This window comes from Propithecus coquereli, unplaced genomic scaffold (assembly GCF_000956105.1).
Source record: "Propithecus coquereli isolate 6110/MARCELLA unplaced genomic scaffold, Pcoq_1.0 Scaffold56, whole genome shotgun sequence".
NCBI classification, from domain to species: Eukaryota; Metazoa; Chordata; class Mammalia; order Primates; family Indriidae; genus Propithecus; species Propithecus coquereli.
Window position 1 is genome coordinate 657,485 of NW_012151507.1, and position 13,807 is coordinate 671,291.

Genomic DNA, 13,807 nt, shown 5'->3' on the forward strand with positions numbered 1-13,807 from the left:
AGGAAGAACGGTCAGGGCGAGGACAGGGGCACCCGGTGGAATGGGGACAGCCAGGACTCAGGAGGCCCGGACTCTAAGGGAGGTATGAGCTGGGCCACTGGGCTGCTCCAAGGTGCGGGCTCGTCTGTGACATGGAGAAAACCTGCACCTCTGAGGCTGCAGGGCGATTAAACCAGGCGTTGAACACGGAAGGGCTGAGAACTCAGTCGGGGACCCTGGGTTCGACGTCTGGCTCTGACACTTACAAACCTGGCGCCTTTGGCAAGTAACTTAGCTTCATTGAAACTTCATTTCTTCATCCATAACGGAAACAACAGTACCTGCCTCACAGGGTGCCTGTGAGCGTAAAGTGAGGTGCTGCTAATAAATAGAAGCCCACAGCAGAACGCCCGGCCTGTAGTGAGCGCTCGGGAAACACAGCATGCATTGTGCGCCACATGAAAATGCTTCCTCATTAGAAGATAATATCACCATTTTTATAATCTTCAGAAACTGAATCTCTTAGCTCGGACTCACGTGAAAGAAGGCTCGGGAAATCAAGAACCCTGATCTCCGGATTGCCGTCACGAAGGGGCCTGTGCGTGGGGTGTGTGTGGTCTGTATTGTGGGTGTTGTGTGTGTGTGTGAAATGTGTATGTGTATGTGTGCACTGTGTAGTGTGTATATAGTGTGTATGTGATGTGTGGTGTGTGGGGTGTGTGTGAGGTAGGGTGTGTGCAGTGTGTGTGGTGTGGGGGATGGGTGTGTGTGTCTAGTGTGTGTGTGGTGCACAGGGTATGTGTGAGTGCATGGTGTATGTGGAGTGTGGTGTGCGGTGTGTGTAGCATGTGGTATGTGAGTGATGTGTAGTGTGTGTGTGGTGTGTGTGGTGTGTGAGTGATGTGTAGTGTGTGTGTGTGTGATGTGTGTGGTGTGTGAGTGATGTGTAGTGTGTGTGTGTGTGTGATGTGTGTGGTACATGAGTGATGTGTAGTGTGTGTGTGATGTGTGTGGTACGTGAGTGATGTGTAGTGTGTGTGTGTGTGATGTATGTGGTGTGTGAATGATGTGTAGTGTGTGTGTGTGATGTGTGCGGTGTGTGAGTGATGTGTAGTGTGTGTGTGATGTGTGCGGTGTGTGAGTGATGTGTGTGGTATGTGAGTGATGTGTGGTGTGTGTGTGTGTGATGTGTGTGGTACGTGAGTGATGTGTAGTGTGTGTGTGTGTGTGTGGCGTGTGCGGTATGTGTACTGGGGCATTACCGCGTGTGTCGGTGCGGCGCTGGGGGAGGACGGGCGCGGGCTGTCCGTGGAGAGACCCCTCGGCCCCTGCTGCCACTGAGGCAAGCCGTTTAACCTCCCTGGGCCGCGGCGCCTGTCTGGAACGGGGGCGCGCCAACACCTGGTCCTCCCGAATCTGCGGGCGTGGACGAGAATGTCCTCGGACAGACCTTTCTTCTAAATCTACGATCCTGTGGATTTCTTCATCTGGAAAGGGAGAGCCTTCCACTTAGACATACGTGTATGTCCTGTCCTCAAACACGCTTTGTCATGACCGCTGTTTTGAGAGAAGAGTTGGAGACTGGAGTCCTCCAATTTAGCTGCAGGGCCAGCCTGGTATGATCCCTGCTGCCGCCAGGTGCTTACACTCCATCGACAGGAGACACTCTAAATCGCAGCTAGGATCCTGTCACGGCTCTGTTCCGACATCTCAGAGGCTGCACGTCACCTTCGGTAACAAGTCCAAGCTTCTTAATACGGTGACAATGTTATAGATCTGGCCCTGGCAATCGCGCCAGCTTTATTTCCTGCTCCTTCCCCTGGTGTCCCATGGGCACAACCAGGGGAGCAGCCCTCTCTCTCCCTGCCCCACAGCCACTCTCGTGCAAGATTGTATCTTGAGATTTTCCTTGTCTGGATGTGCTGCTCAGTACCCCTCCCCAAATATGATGCCCTCTCATCCTTCCTGCAATCTGATATGGTGGGTGGAACAAATATTTCAATCTCCAATTTCATGGAGGTAACTGGAGGCTCAGAGAAGTTAAGTGACTTGTTCAAGGTTGCAAGGTTAAGCAGTGACAAAGCCGGAACCAAAATCCTGTTTTAGGTCTAGAACTCCCTGGAGCCGTTGGCAACTTTCTTTTAAAAATTTGCATTATAAAAGCAATGTATGCTCATCATAAGGATTTATATATGCCATAAAGCTATTTCAATTCAGTTCAATACAGAAAATATATGTTGATCACAGCTCCAAACAACATAAAGAGGCCCCCTGTCCTCTTCGTGCTTTCAGTCAAGGAAGGCAGACAGACATGAGACAATGGTGATTCCATGGGCGGTTACAGTGCAAAATGGAGGTGCTATTCGAGTTTACGGCAAGGGGATTTAATCTCATCCGAAAGGTCAAGGAAAGCCATTATAAAGAAGAAAGAGTGAGATAAAAATCATTCATAATCTCACTACCTAGAAATAACAGCACTTTGACTTGGAGTTTTATTCTTCCAATCTCTTCACTTGAATTTTCTTCAAATTCTTCCCTTGAACCCCAGGGCACTATTCTCTGGGTGCTCATTCTCTACAAAATGCGACCCCTTCTACCCTAGGACCCCGCACCTCAGTGCATTTCCTGGAACGTTGCTTACAATGGTACTGAGAAAGGGGTCCATAACCAAAGCAAGCTCAGAAGTCACTGAGTTAGGGTTCAATAAGTTTTTTAAGGGCGGAGCTTTCAAAGCTCCTACTATGCTAATGAGCACTGGGAATCTCTGATGGGGGTTATGGCATTAACGGTCTCATTTTCTACACGAATTGTATTTTGTTATTTTTAAGAGGCATCTTGAAGGAATACACTTTGGGAAATGTTCTACGACCCTGGGCATAGAACCGAGAGAGTAAAACTCAGTCTATGTGTCAGGTGCGCGCAGCACACTGCACGGGCACTGAGGACCTTCTTGGTTGTGCGATCCCGGCTTTGAGCGCCAGGCCTTGTTCAGGGTGGGACGTCCAGTCTGCTGAGTCAGCGCTATCCTTCCCCGGTTCTCTGCCGCAAACAGTGCGCCTCAGAAGCTGTTCTGGGATGAACCAGTGCACACCACGTGCCACGGGACCTGCTATGATTCCGAGCTGGACTCCTAAACCCCTTTTCCTTTGGAAAGGGTCATTTCTGAAATCCAAAGGAAACGAATGTTTCCGCTGCAGTGGTGACACCTCGTGGTCAAGAAGGGGAATGCACAGGAAAGTCATCGGCCCCTCGTCTCCGCTCTGCCCCAGGTGTGGATTCCCCTCCAGGAAAGCTCTGATCTCACCCAAACCCTGTCGCCAAGTTGACGAGATCTAACTTTTCTGCCCCCACCCCCACCCCCCATGGCTTGTCAACAAGCTCAGGCTGTCACCCTCACCCAGGGCCCTCAAGATCCTCCCTGGACCCATCCCCACTCTTCACAACCTCCCCGGCAAAGTGCTCCAGCCCCCAGGGTCCCCCCCTGCCATTTCCTTGAGATCCAAATTCCTGTTTGCTTGGTGCGTGCAACCTAGCTGACTGGAACACGGTTTACAAAGTACGTTCAGAGCTGTCACATTTGTGATCTCCTCTCATCCTACAGCCTTCGGGGAGTAGTATTACGATCAGCCCAGTTGTTTTCAAATGATGATACTAACGGTCAGAGAGGCTGCGGAGAATTCAACACTCAAATCCTTGTTTCCTGGTTCCGGAGTCCCTGTCCGTCTCCCTGCTCGTGTGTTTCCACTTGTTGCTCAAAAGAACCAATCTCTAATGTTGGAAATTCTGTCTTCAGATGTAGGAGGGCGGAGGAACCCTCCTCTCCAATCACCCACGGTGGACTGAAATGTTTTAAAAGTCAGAAATGGGTTTGGACTGACCCACAGAGGAAGAAGACATGGAGAGTCTTGGGCTCTGTGTGGCCTAGACAAAGGGTGGGGACAGAGGGCTTTGAGGACCTCACCCCACAGCAGCAGCAGAGGCAAGGTCGGGTTCTTGTTACCCTTAACCACATTCCTTTCTGTCACTCCCAGGTCCCCGCTCTGCCTGGGCAAATCTTCACTAGAGGCACAAAGCTTTTGCAAACCAAAGAGAGAATTCTCCCTTTAACCCCCTCTCACGTCCTCAGGATTCTCCCCTTTGGGATCACCGAAAACCCGAAGTTTTGGCTTCTACCAACCGGAGGAGTCTCCCGATGGAGGCAGGAGGAGTCTCCCGATGGATGCAGGAGGGCTGGAGCCGGGAGCTCACCTGTGCGGCTGCTCAGAACGAGCCGAGCCGTGGCTTACGGGGCGGAGGCAACCCCAGCCGGAAGCACCGGCCCTCCCCGATCTCTCATCATTGCGTTTCCTACCAACCGCGTTTCCAGCCATTCCTGCACATCCGTGCCCCCGGCCCCAGCTGCACGCAACGGTCACGATTTCTGTGCTCTTCTCCCTGCCCAGCCTGCTCATCCTTGAGGACCCAGCTCAAATGACAGCTAGTAAGACCTAGCATTAATTGAGCGCTTACTCTACCAGGCACGTCACAACAACCCTACGAAGTTACACTAGTATTGTGCCCATTTCGCTGGTGTAGAAACTAAGGCAAAAAGAAGCGAAGTAACGTGCCAAGGCCACACAGCTGACAAGTGGCAGAGCCAGGATTCGAGCACATGCAGGCTCTTAACCCCCGCGCCGTACTGCCAGCTCCAATGCCCCTCCTTGGGGATATCTTTGACCCTCTTACGCGTCCTCTGTGTCACATCAGCACTCTTGTGGCGCTCATCACCTGTAACCTCCAGCTGTGGGTCCCCCATAAACACTTTGCTGGAAGCGCAGACACAACCAGCGTCCCCAGCAGACCTACCGTGACCACCACTGAAGTCACCGGGTCCTTTACAGGCCGGAGAGAAGGGGCCCCAGATCCTGACGAGAGCTGCCAGGTGGTTTCAACGAAAATTCCAGACACATTCAACAAAAATTTGCCAACCAGAAACACGTAAACAAAACTGGAAGCTTGTTGAAATCCACATTACCTCTTCCATTTTACATTAGGTCGAGTGGGTTCTACTAACGCTTTCTTTATTAAGTGATTGGTTTGCCACCAAACGACTGAAAGTTGGAGCGATAAAGTTCATCCTGGTCCGAGTGGACCGGGTGTGTGTGTTCATCCGGCCAGCCTCACCTGGACACCAGTTCCTCCCACAACCCGAATCTCACCTTCTGGGCACAGCTGTGTGCCCTGCTGGCTTGGCTTCCCACCTTCCCACCGCCCGCTTGCTCTTCCTCCCACGCTAGCCGGAAAGACCTCCCGGGAGCTAAACCCAGCGGACGCCTGTCAGGCCTTGTCCTTCCTGATCGCCAGGGGACTGGGTGCAGCAGCGGGCGCGAGGGGCTCGGGGATTCCACCAGGGTATGTCCACACCCGCTGGCTCCAGAGTAAGGACAGTAGGATGTTTATATAGCTCTTTTTTCCCCCCCGCAGTTTGTTTCCTTACTGAGAGGTCAAAAACCAAGCTGCCCAGTACAAAACGGGTCTCCTGGCAACGGTAGCCGAACCTACCGTCTCCTTCCCTCAGAACGTGGGACCCTCACAGGACGGGGACGTGTCACTGGGTCGGGCCATAACGGGGAGTGTGTTCGGGGCGGTGGGGTCAGTGGAGTCTGAGATGGACCAGCCTGGATGCGGAATGGACGTGGGAAATCCCTCGCCCTTGGGGGCAGCTGCGGAGTTGGACTTGGGGCCTCCCATGCGTACCTAATCATAATCATAACGATACACTAGTATATCCCTGTGGACATAATCATAATCAAAATTAAAACCCCAGCCAGTGCTTCCGCACAAAGTGGTTGTCAATACAAGCTTATTCAAGAGAATTGAGGTATGGGGAATAGAGAAAACAATTTAGCATTTATTATGTGCTTCTGCTGAGTGCTTTACAGCAATTGGTTTTATTTCTCATCGGAACTATGAAGGAAGTATTATTATGAGAAACCAGTGCTTGGAGAGATGGCCCAGATATCACAGTGGCAACAGCAGGGGTGGGGGGATCAGGGGATGGGGCAGCCTTCAGGGGGATCTGATTGGTCATCCCACGTCTCCCCTGGCAGCCCTAGCCAATCAGCTACACCTTGATGTGGGGGCCACCTTCCCCGCGGACCCCATTACCTGGTTGAGTCAGTGACTGCTCCTGGTTCAGGATGTCGTACCTCTTCCAGCTGTACTGAGGGGCCGGGGAGCCCTCCTGTGATTGGCAGGTCAGCTGGATATCGTTCCCAATTATGGTTTCTCCCTGGATGCTACAGTCTGGTATGGAGGGTGGCACTGTGTAGAGGAGGAGCAAAGAGAAGGCATAAATCAGGTGCCACCCCAAACACGCATGGACTGCCTTGTCTGTTACAGGCAGAGAAATCCATAGCTTAGTGGTGAGATGTAATGCTATAAAACCAATTGACCCCAAAATATCTCCTTGGTGGCCTGCCCCCATCACAGAGAGGCAGTACATACAGTGGGAAGTGTCATGGGCTGGCTACAGTAGCTTTAAAAGGTGTAGTTTCATGGGTTTTCTAGAGTCATGAGATTTTAAAGATAGTTCAACATGGCCATTTTACAGGTGGGGATACTGAGGCCCAGAGAGGACACTTGTTCATAGGTCCTGGCAGAGCTGGGACTAGAATCCAGGTCTTGTGACTCCAGGCCCAGTGCTTTCTCTACCAGCCCACATGAGCTCCCTGTGTCATGGGCTCATCTGTGCCATTTTAGGAAAATCCTCAATCCCTCTGGACCTCAGAGTTCCTATCTGTAAAATTAGGAGACAACACACCTTTTCTGTAAAGGGCCAGAAGGCAATATTTTAGGCTTTTCAGACCATATGTCATCTCTGTTGCTGCTTCTTTTTCTTTTTAATAATGCTTTAGAAACGTAAAAACAGGCTGTGGGCTGGATTTGGCCCCTAGTTTGCCTACCTGTTGGTTAAATGATCTCCGAAGCCCTTTAACTCTAACTTCTTAGGAATGTTCTCTTTGGGTTAAGGCATTACCCTCTTGTGGTGCTCTGCTGATAAAATGCAATTGCCACATGTGGCCGTGGTAGAGGTAAGTGCTGGGCGGAGAGCGGGATGAGAGGGGGCAGGGGGCAGAGAGAAGGACGGGAAGTCCACAGAGAGGAGGTTACAAAACCAGCAGGCCATCCTCAACGCACAATCCTAACCTGATCTCCCCAAATTCCTGGGGATCTTAAGCCTGTGCCTTTCACTCAGCATTGTTAACCCACCACCGTGTGGAGCAGTTCCTTCTGCAAACCTTACTGGGCACCTGCTGTGTGCCTGGCAGTGCTGGGCACTGGTATGACACAGTGAGTGAGTCAAGGAACGCAGTAGGGGCAAAAGACCAGTATTCGGACAGTGACCAGGCAGGAGGCAAGGCTGCAGGGGCAGGGAAGGCCCCAGCACTGACCCAACGCAGCGTCAGCTGTGACCTGAAGGGAGTGTGAGTGTGAACAGGGCCAACGGTGGAGGTGGTGATGGTCGTCAGAGAAAGAGAAGTGAGGGCACCCCAGGCAGAGAAAACAGCATGTGCAAAGGCTCTGGGACAAGAAGGATGGCGTATGCTTGAGACTTCAGGTAGTGTTCTTGGGGGCAAGAAAGGGAGGACCTACCATGGAGAAGGTTGTTATTGGAATCTATGGGTTGCCGGCCTGTCCCCTCTGCATCTTTCTTTTCATGCCCCCTTCGATGGCTGGCTTGCCGACGAACAGTGCTGCCTGTTCTACAGTCCAGGTGCACAGTGGGCCACCGAGCATCAGGCAGGCATTCCGATCTCAGCCCCTCCCAGAAGTCACCGGGAGAAGCTCTCTGGACACACCTCTCCCCTCTAGCCCAGCAGCCACAGTGTCTCGTCTCGGAAACAGGCAGGCTGTTGTGGGGTGTGCTTGACATCTCCTGCTGCCGTCGTGAGGGCCAGCCAGGTGTGGGGCGAACAGGAGGGAAACGAGAGGCCCTCCCTAGCTGCCACTCCCGCTTGCACAGTCCCTAAAGCTAAGAGGCGCAGGCTCCAGGCCAGGCTACATCTGTCCTGGCCTGGACCCTGGGACTGGAGCAGAGTGGGGAGGGAGAAGCTGCCTCCAAGGACCACTCCAACCTGCAGCCCTCCTGCTCACCCTGCTGGCCCAGCGAGCAGGTTCCCAGAGGACAAGAGAAGGTGAGCACTTCCCAGGGGACCCTGCTCTAGGACAGGCTTACCGAGCCAAACTTTATCTCTTGAGCTCTTTAGAGGTCCAGAAACATCCCTGTCTACCCAACCAGACCAATCACCCTTGTTCCCAGGAATGCCTTAAACAGGAGGCTAAGCCTGTCTTCCACAATTAGAGAGCCGGCCTGAAATACCAAGACCACCTGAGAAGTCCCAGGTCTGCCCAAAGGCATAAACTAAGTGTGCACGAGTGATAGCAGAGCCTTCCTACGACCAGGTTTCTTTGGGATACAGGACAAAAAGGGAAAGAAAGCGACTGATGCCCACCGTCAACTACGAAAGCATAAAGAAGCACGTGAATGCATCCAAAGACCAGCTCTGCGTTACAATGCCGTTTGCTAAGGGAGAACTATAATGCAAAGAGCAAATCCTTAATTCCCTCCAGAGACAGAAGTAGTAATAACGACAAAGAAGGGGCCAGCTACCCCTAAAGAGCTCAGCTTTAGGGAGGAATGTGTCAGGTCCTTTCTCCCCTGGCCCTTAACCTCAGCCCCCAAACTCCCCTCCCGCCTCATGGCAGACGCTGGGCCTCACTGGTCCAGGTCCCTCGCTAAGGTCTGTCTTCACAGCCCCCACCATTAAAAACAATGAGGATCTTGAATCAGACAGATCTAGTCCAAGTCGTTCTTCCACGCGTGTGGGGGCCGGGAGACCTCCGGGCCTTGCTGTCTCGCTCTCAGCTGGCCCGTCTTACCGACCAAGCCGAATGTAGATGAGGCAGAAGGCGTGGGGAGGGAGGGGACGGGGCCGCGCTGGCTCCAAGACCTCTCCGAAGCCTGCAACTCCCGCTGCAGACGTCAGGGGGCGCCAGAGGCCGAGGAGACGGCCGGTCCCGCCCGCGGCGCAGGGAAGGTCGGTGACCCGGGCGGCGCGCGCTCCCCGCGGCGGGGCTGCGCGGCCGAGGCCCACCTGGGAGCTTCCTGCTCGCCTCGGTTTACTGGGAGGTCACCCAGCCCGAGTGGGCCGGCCCCGTATAATTAAAACCCTCTGCCTAAAAATAGACCAGCTGCAAAGCCGATGGGAAAGAAAACTTTTTTTTTTTTTTAATTTTTACTGGATTTCTTAACACGTAGCACAAAATGGGCTCTCTCGCTCTTTTTTTTTCTTTCTTTCTTTCTTTTTCTTTCTTTCTTTCTTTCTTCTTTCTTTCTTTCTCTTTCTTTCTTCTTTCTTTCTTTTCTTTCTTTTTCTTTTCTTTCTTTCTTCTGTCTTCTTTCTTTCCCTTCCTTCCTTCCTTCCTTCCTTTTTTTTTAAAAAAAGGAGAACATTGGTCTCACCAAGTTCCATCATCTCAGATTAAACTTGATTCCTCTGGCCCTGGAAGGGGGAAAGGGGGCTCGATGGCATTTATGCTTACGGGAGAGGGGGTTGGAGTCCACGCTAGCACTTACCTTCGCTGAAGAAAATGGGAGCTATTTAAGGGACCTCCCAGCATACATTTCTGCATGTGTGTGTGTGGGGGGGTGTATATTGTAGTATATTGTTCATACAAAAAAAAAATGGAAGCAGCGCGCATATCCATCAGTAGGGAACAATTGAATAAATCATGGTATAGCCATATGACGGAGTATAGCTGTTAACAGGGAGATCTATGTGTTCATCTGGAGAAATATGCATGAAACATTGTTTAAAAAAAAAGTAAGTTGCAGAGTGATTTTTATAATATGAATCCATTTTTTGAGAGAAAAGAAAGAGCATGCGTGCGTGCGTGCGTGTAGACAGGACATGAGGAGTAGTAGGGAAGAATACCCCCCTGCGTTGCCATTGGCTACCTCATTGGCGGTAGGGTGGAAGGAGGAGTTCTGAGTTATTCTTCATGCAGTGCTAGTTTGTGTAATTGTATAGTTCGATTCACTATATAATGCTTTCCAAAAGTCAGGCAACCACCTTGTGCAGTTAAAAAATAAAATCCCATCAAGTAATGTAAGGGAGAAAAGGAAAACGGAAAAATGATCAACTCTTTTGGTTTAAAGTGTTGCTGCCTCCCAGGGGTGGTGCTGTTTCTTATCTTGGACATAGACTGAGTGTTCACCAAAAAGCAGAGTCAGTTGCTGCCTCTTTCTGGGCCTCATCTACAAAATGAGGTTATGAAAGTAGATGATCTTTCGTATCCTTCCCAAACTATAAATTCCAATACAAAGTCATTCCTGTGAAGAGCATGGTATCTTAGGGCAAACTTCCAAGGCAGCAGAACCTGGTTGACGGTGTGTCTGTTGGGGGCTGCGGACGTGCAGAGGTGGTGCGAAGGGCTTGCGCTGGGTCGCTGAAGTTAGGAGAGGGAAAGGTGTACTCCCTGTAAGAGTCACAATGCCGCCCTCAGAGGACCAGATTAAAGCACAATGGGTCTTTGCAATGGAATTTAAGATTTTCCTCTTTCTTCCCTTTATAGGTATGGTATGAAAATGAGAACAGTTGCAGGGAAAGAACACCAGACAGAGCAGGGGCCCACTCCAAATCAGCCTCTCCTCTGCCACGGGGGACATCTGTAGCTCGTGGAGAACTTAGTATTCTTCAGCTGAAAGGGAGGACCGGCGGCCCCTGCCCTTAGAGAGACCGGACTATGGGAGGACACGGTGCTACCTCTGGCTTCATCTTGCACCAGAGTGCTTCTCCCTCTTCCTACCACTCATGAAAGAAATGGAGACACTCACCGAGGACCAAGAGGCGGGCGCGTGACTTGGACGTGCCCTCCAGGTCTGACATCAGCAGGACGGAGCACTCATAGGTGCCGTTGTCATCCATGGTCAGCTGACTGATGGTGACGGAGGCGTCTGACTGCTCGGCATTTTTCGAAATGTTGACACGGTTCTCATACAGGTCACCATAGGTGTAGGTTTTGGTCTCAAAATTCCAGATGACCACTTTTTCCTGGGAGGAAGAAGAAATGCCACTTGGTCTTCACCCCAAGGCCCTGGCATGGTGCTTCCCGCCTCTCCTGACTACCCTCATCCACATTCCCAGAGCCCAGCACACCACCCCTCAGAACAAACCACTCCAAGACGTGCTACCCGTTTGTGAATTTCTTTTGTTATTTTATATCCATTTAAACAAAATTTTTTTAAATGAAAATATTGAAAGACTTGGGGTGGGGGCAGGTAGGCAGGTCATACCGCAGGAGCGCCTGAGGGGAAATGGGGCCATCTCACATCCCAACACTTTCACCTTCTGTGACCTCTGGCATCTCTCTTGTCCATTCCATTTCAGTCCATTTTCTACTCTCCCTCATTCGGTAACCAGTGTTTACTGAGCACCTACCGTGTCCCAGGCACCGTGCTAGGCAGCCACCCTTGGCTTCCAAGCCCCCTTTGTGTACTTGACTCTTGCCTTTGGAACTTATCTGTTCTCCTTCCCTGGGGTGGCCCAGGACTCCTGAGTCCCAGAGAAGCAGGACGGACAGGGAAGGAGAACAAGTCTTGGCTTGATGCGCCAAGGAACACCTTACGAGCCATGGCCACCTCTCCTGGGGGCTCCCAGAGTCCCGGGGTACAAACCTGAAGAGGAAAGCTGCTGCCTTTGGCTTGCAGGAACTGCAGGGAACCTTCTTTCAGCGTCACAGGTATTTAGCAAACCAGATGTAAAGTCTATGCCTGACACTCTTCTGGGTGCCGAGGTAACTCACCCCTTCTCTCTCGTCAGAGAAGAAGCTAAGTCCTTTTCCACTCTGAGTGGTCAGGGACCTCATGTTTACTTCTGCCAGGAGTGTTTGCATTTTTAAAGACCTTGTTTTTTTGGTTTTTTTGGAGACAGAATCTCTCTCTGTTGCTCATGCTGGAGTGCAGTGGCCCGATCATAGCTCATTATAACCTGGAACTCCTGGGCTCAAGTGACCCTCCTGCCTTAGTCACCCAATAGCTGGGACTACAGACACAAGCCACCATGCCGGGCCAGGGATATTTATATTTATCGCAGCATTATTTGTAGCAGCAAAATATAAGAAACCAACCAAATGTCCATCAATGGTACATATAGTACTTTCATAAAATGAAGTGCTTTTTGCAAATGTTGAAAAAATGAGATACAAGTGTACTGCATATATGGAAAGAGGCCAAGATACATTGTTAAAAGAAAAAAAGCCAAGTGCAGAACAGTATGTATGTAGTATATGTAAACATGTGTACTCATATATGTATATGCATGTGTGCATAGACACATGATACCTATGTGTGTATGTGCCTGGCCGGGGGTGGAGGAGGGTGGGGGGAATAGAGGGATGAGGGTGTGGGAGCAGGGTGGTGGGACTGGCGGGGCAGGGATAGGAGTGAGCCTTCTCAGTGTACACCTTTCATGATGTTTTCAAACCATGGGATTATATTATCCATTTAAAAATAGAATTAGAAAATAAAACAAAACTCCTCCACATCCTCCAAAAGAATCCAAACAGGAGGGAAAAAACTGCTCTGTAAAATAAAATTTGGCCTCAGAGTGAGGGCTGTGCTAATCAAAAGGAGTGACTGACTTGAATAGTACAATTTAGGTCATTTGAGACTGGCCAACAGAAAGATATTTTAGGGGAGGCGACTTTTTCAAAACAAAGGTGACGTAATCTGACCCTCCATAGGTCCAGCATCACCACGGCCTCCCCATACACCCCAGCTTGGGAGCTAACCTTCATTCCACTTGACATTTGTTGAAAGACTTTGTAGTGCTTGCCTTCCAAGAGGTCATGGTCAAGTGATAATGGCTCCCATGGCCCCCTGAACTTGTTAAGGACGCTTACCGAATGACTCCTGAGAAGCTTATCCCATTGGATAAGTCCGTTTCGATCCGTGGCGGAAGTGTGGTAGGTGCATGGAAGGGTGACACTGGCTCCCCGGGCGGCCCGAAGAACGTCCTGTGTGGTTTCCACGGAGATGGCGTCAACAGTCACCCAGACTGGAAAGAAAGTAGGAAATGGGAGGGAAACGTAAAGGACACAGCCACACCCACCCAGCGCTTGCGGGACCTCTGAGGGAGCGCCCAGGGCCATCCTTGGCCCTCCAGCCACAGCTAAACACGCCACCCCAGTGCCTTGGCCCTGACACAGCAGCGCTTCCTGCCAAGACTGGGGCGAAGGCAAACTCGTGGACCTCGGCCCACCTTAGCTCTACCCTGCAGCAGCAGGAAGAAGTTGCCTGGCTTCGAACCTCAGCCTCACCTCTCGCCAGTTGTGTGAACTTTTCCATGCCTCAGTTTTTCATCAGTAGAGTCCTCATACTTACTTCCCAGAGATGTGGGGGAAAGTAAAGGAGATAATATGTGTAGATATTTTTCTCAATACCTGGCACATAGAAAACTCTCGATAAACATTACCCGCCATCTTTTTTGTTGTGGTGATGATTTATTCATTTATTTAACAAATATTCATGGACTATTTACATGTGGTAAAGAATTTTATGAATAAGATTAAATCAAGGGAAAGAGAGAGAGAGAGGATATTCCCAGGTGAGTTTATTTTATGTAAGTTTATCAGAAAACGGTGAGAAAGAGTGTGGCCCCACCAGTATCTCCCATCACACTTACTCTCCTCCATCGGGAGGTGGGGTTTGCGTCCCCTCCCTTTGCGTCTGGTGGACCTGTGACCGCAGTGTAACAGATGCTATGTGGCTCTGAGACTAACTGGT

The 13,807-nt window shown here is 50.9% G+C and overlaps 1 protein-coding gene across 1 annotated transcript in view; it reads right to left on the reverse strand.

Moving 5' to 3' along the window:
• Positions 1–13,503, reverse strand: part of GPA33 (glycoprotein A33 (transmembrane)) — a 16,462-nt gene extending 2,959 nt beyond the window's left edge. Inside the window, exons 1-4 of the mRNA XM_012657705.1 lie at positions 13,497–13,503; positions 12,925–13,079; positions 10,859–11,075; positions 6,127–6,282 (exon numbers count right to left, since the gene is read on the reverse strand). Of these exons, the coding sequence (XP_012513159.1) occupies positions 6,127–6,282; positions 10,859–11,075; positions 12,925–13,079; positions 13,497–13,503 (535 nt within the window). The remainder of the gene's footprint in view (positions 1–6,126; positions 6,283–10,858; positions 11,076–12,924; positions 13,080–13,496) is intronic.
• Between the last annotated feature and the right edge of the window lie 304 nt (positions 13,504–13,807).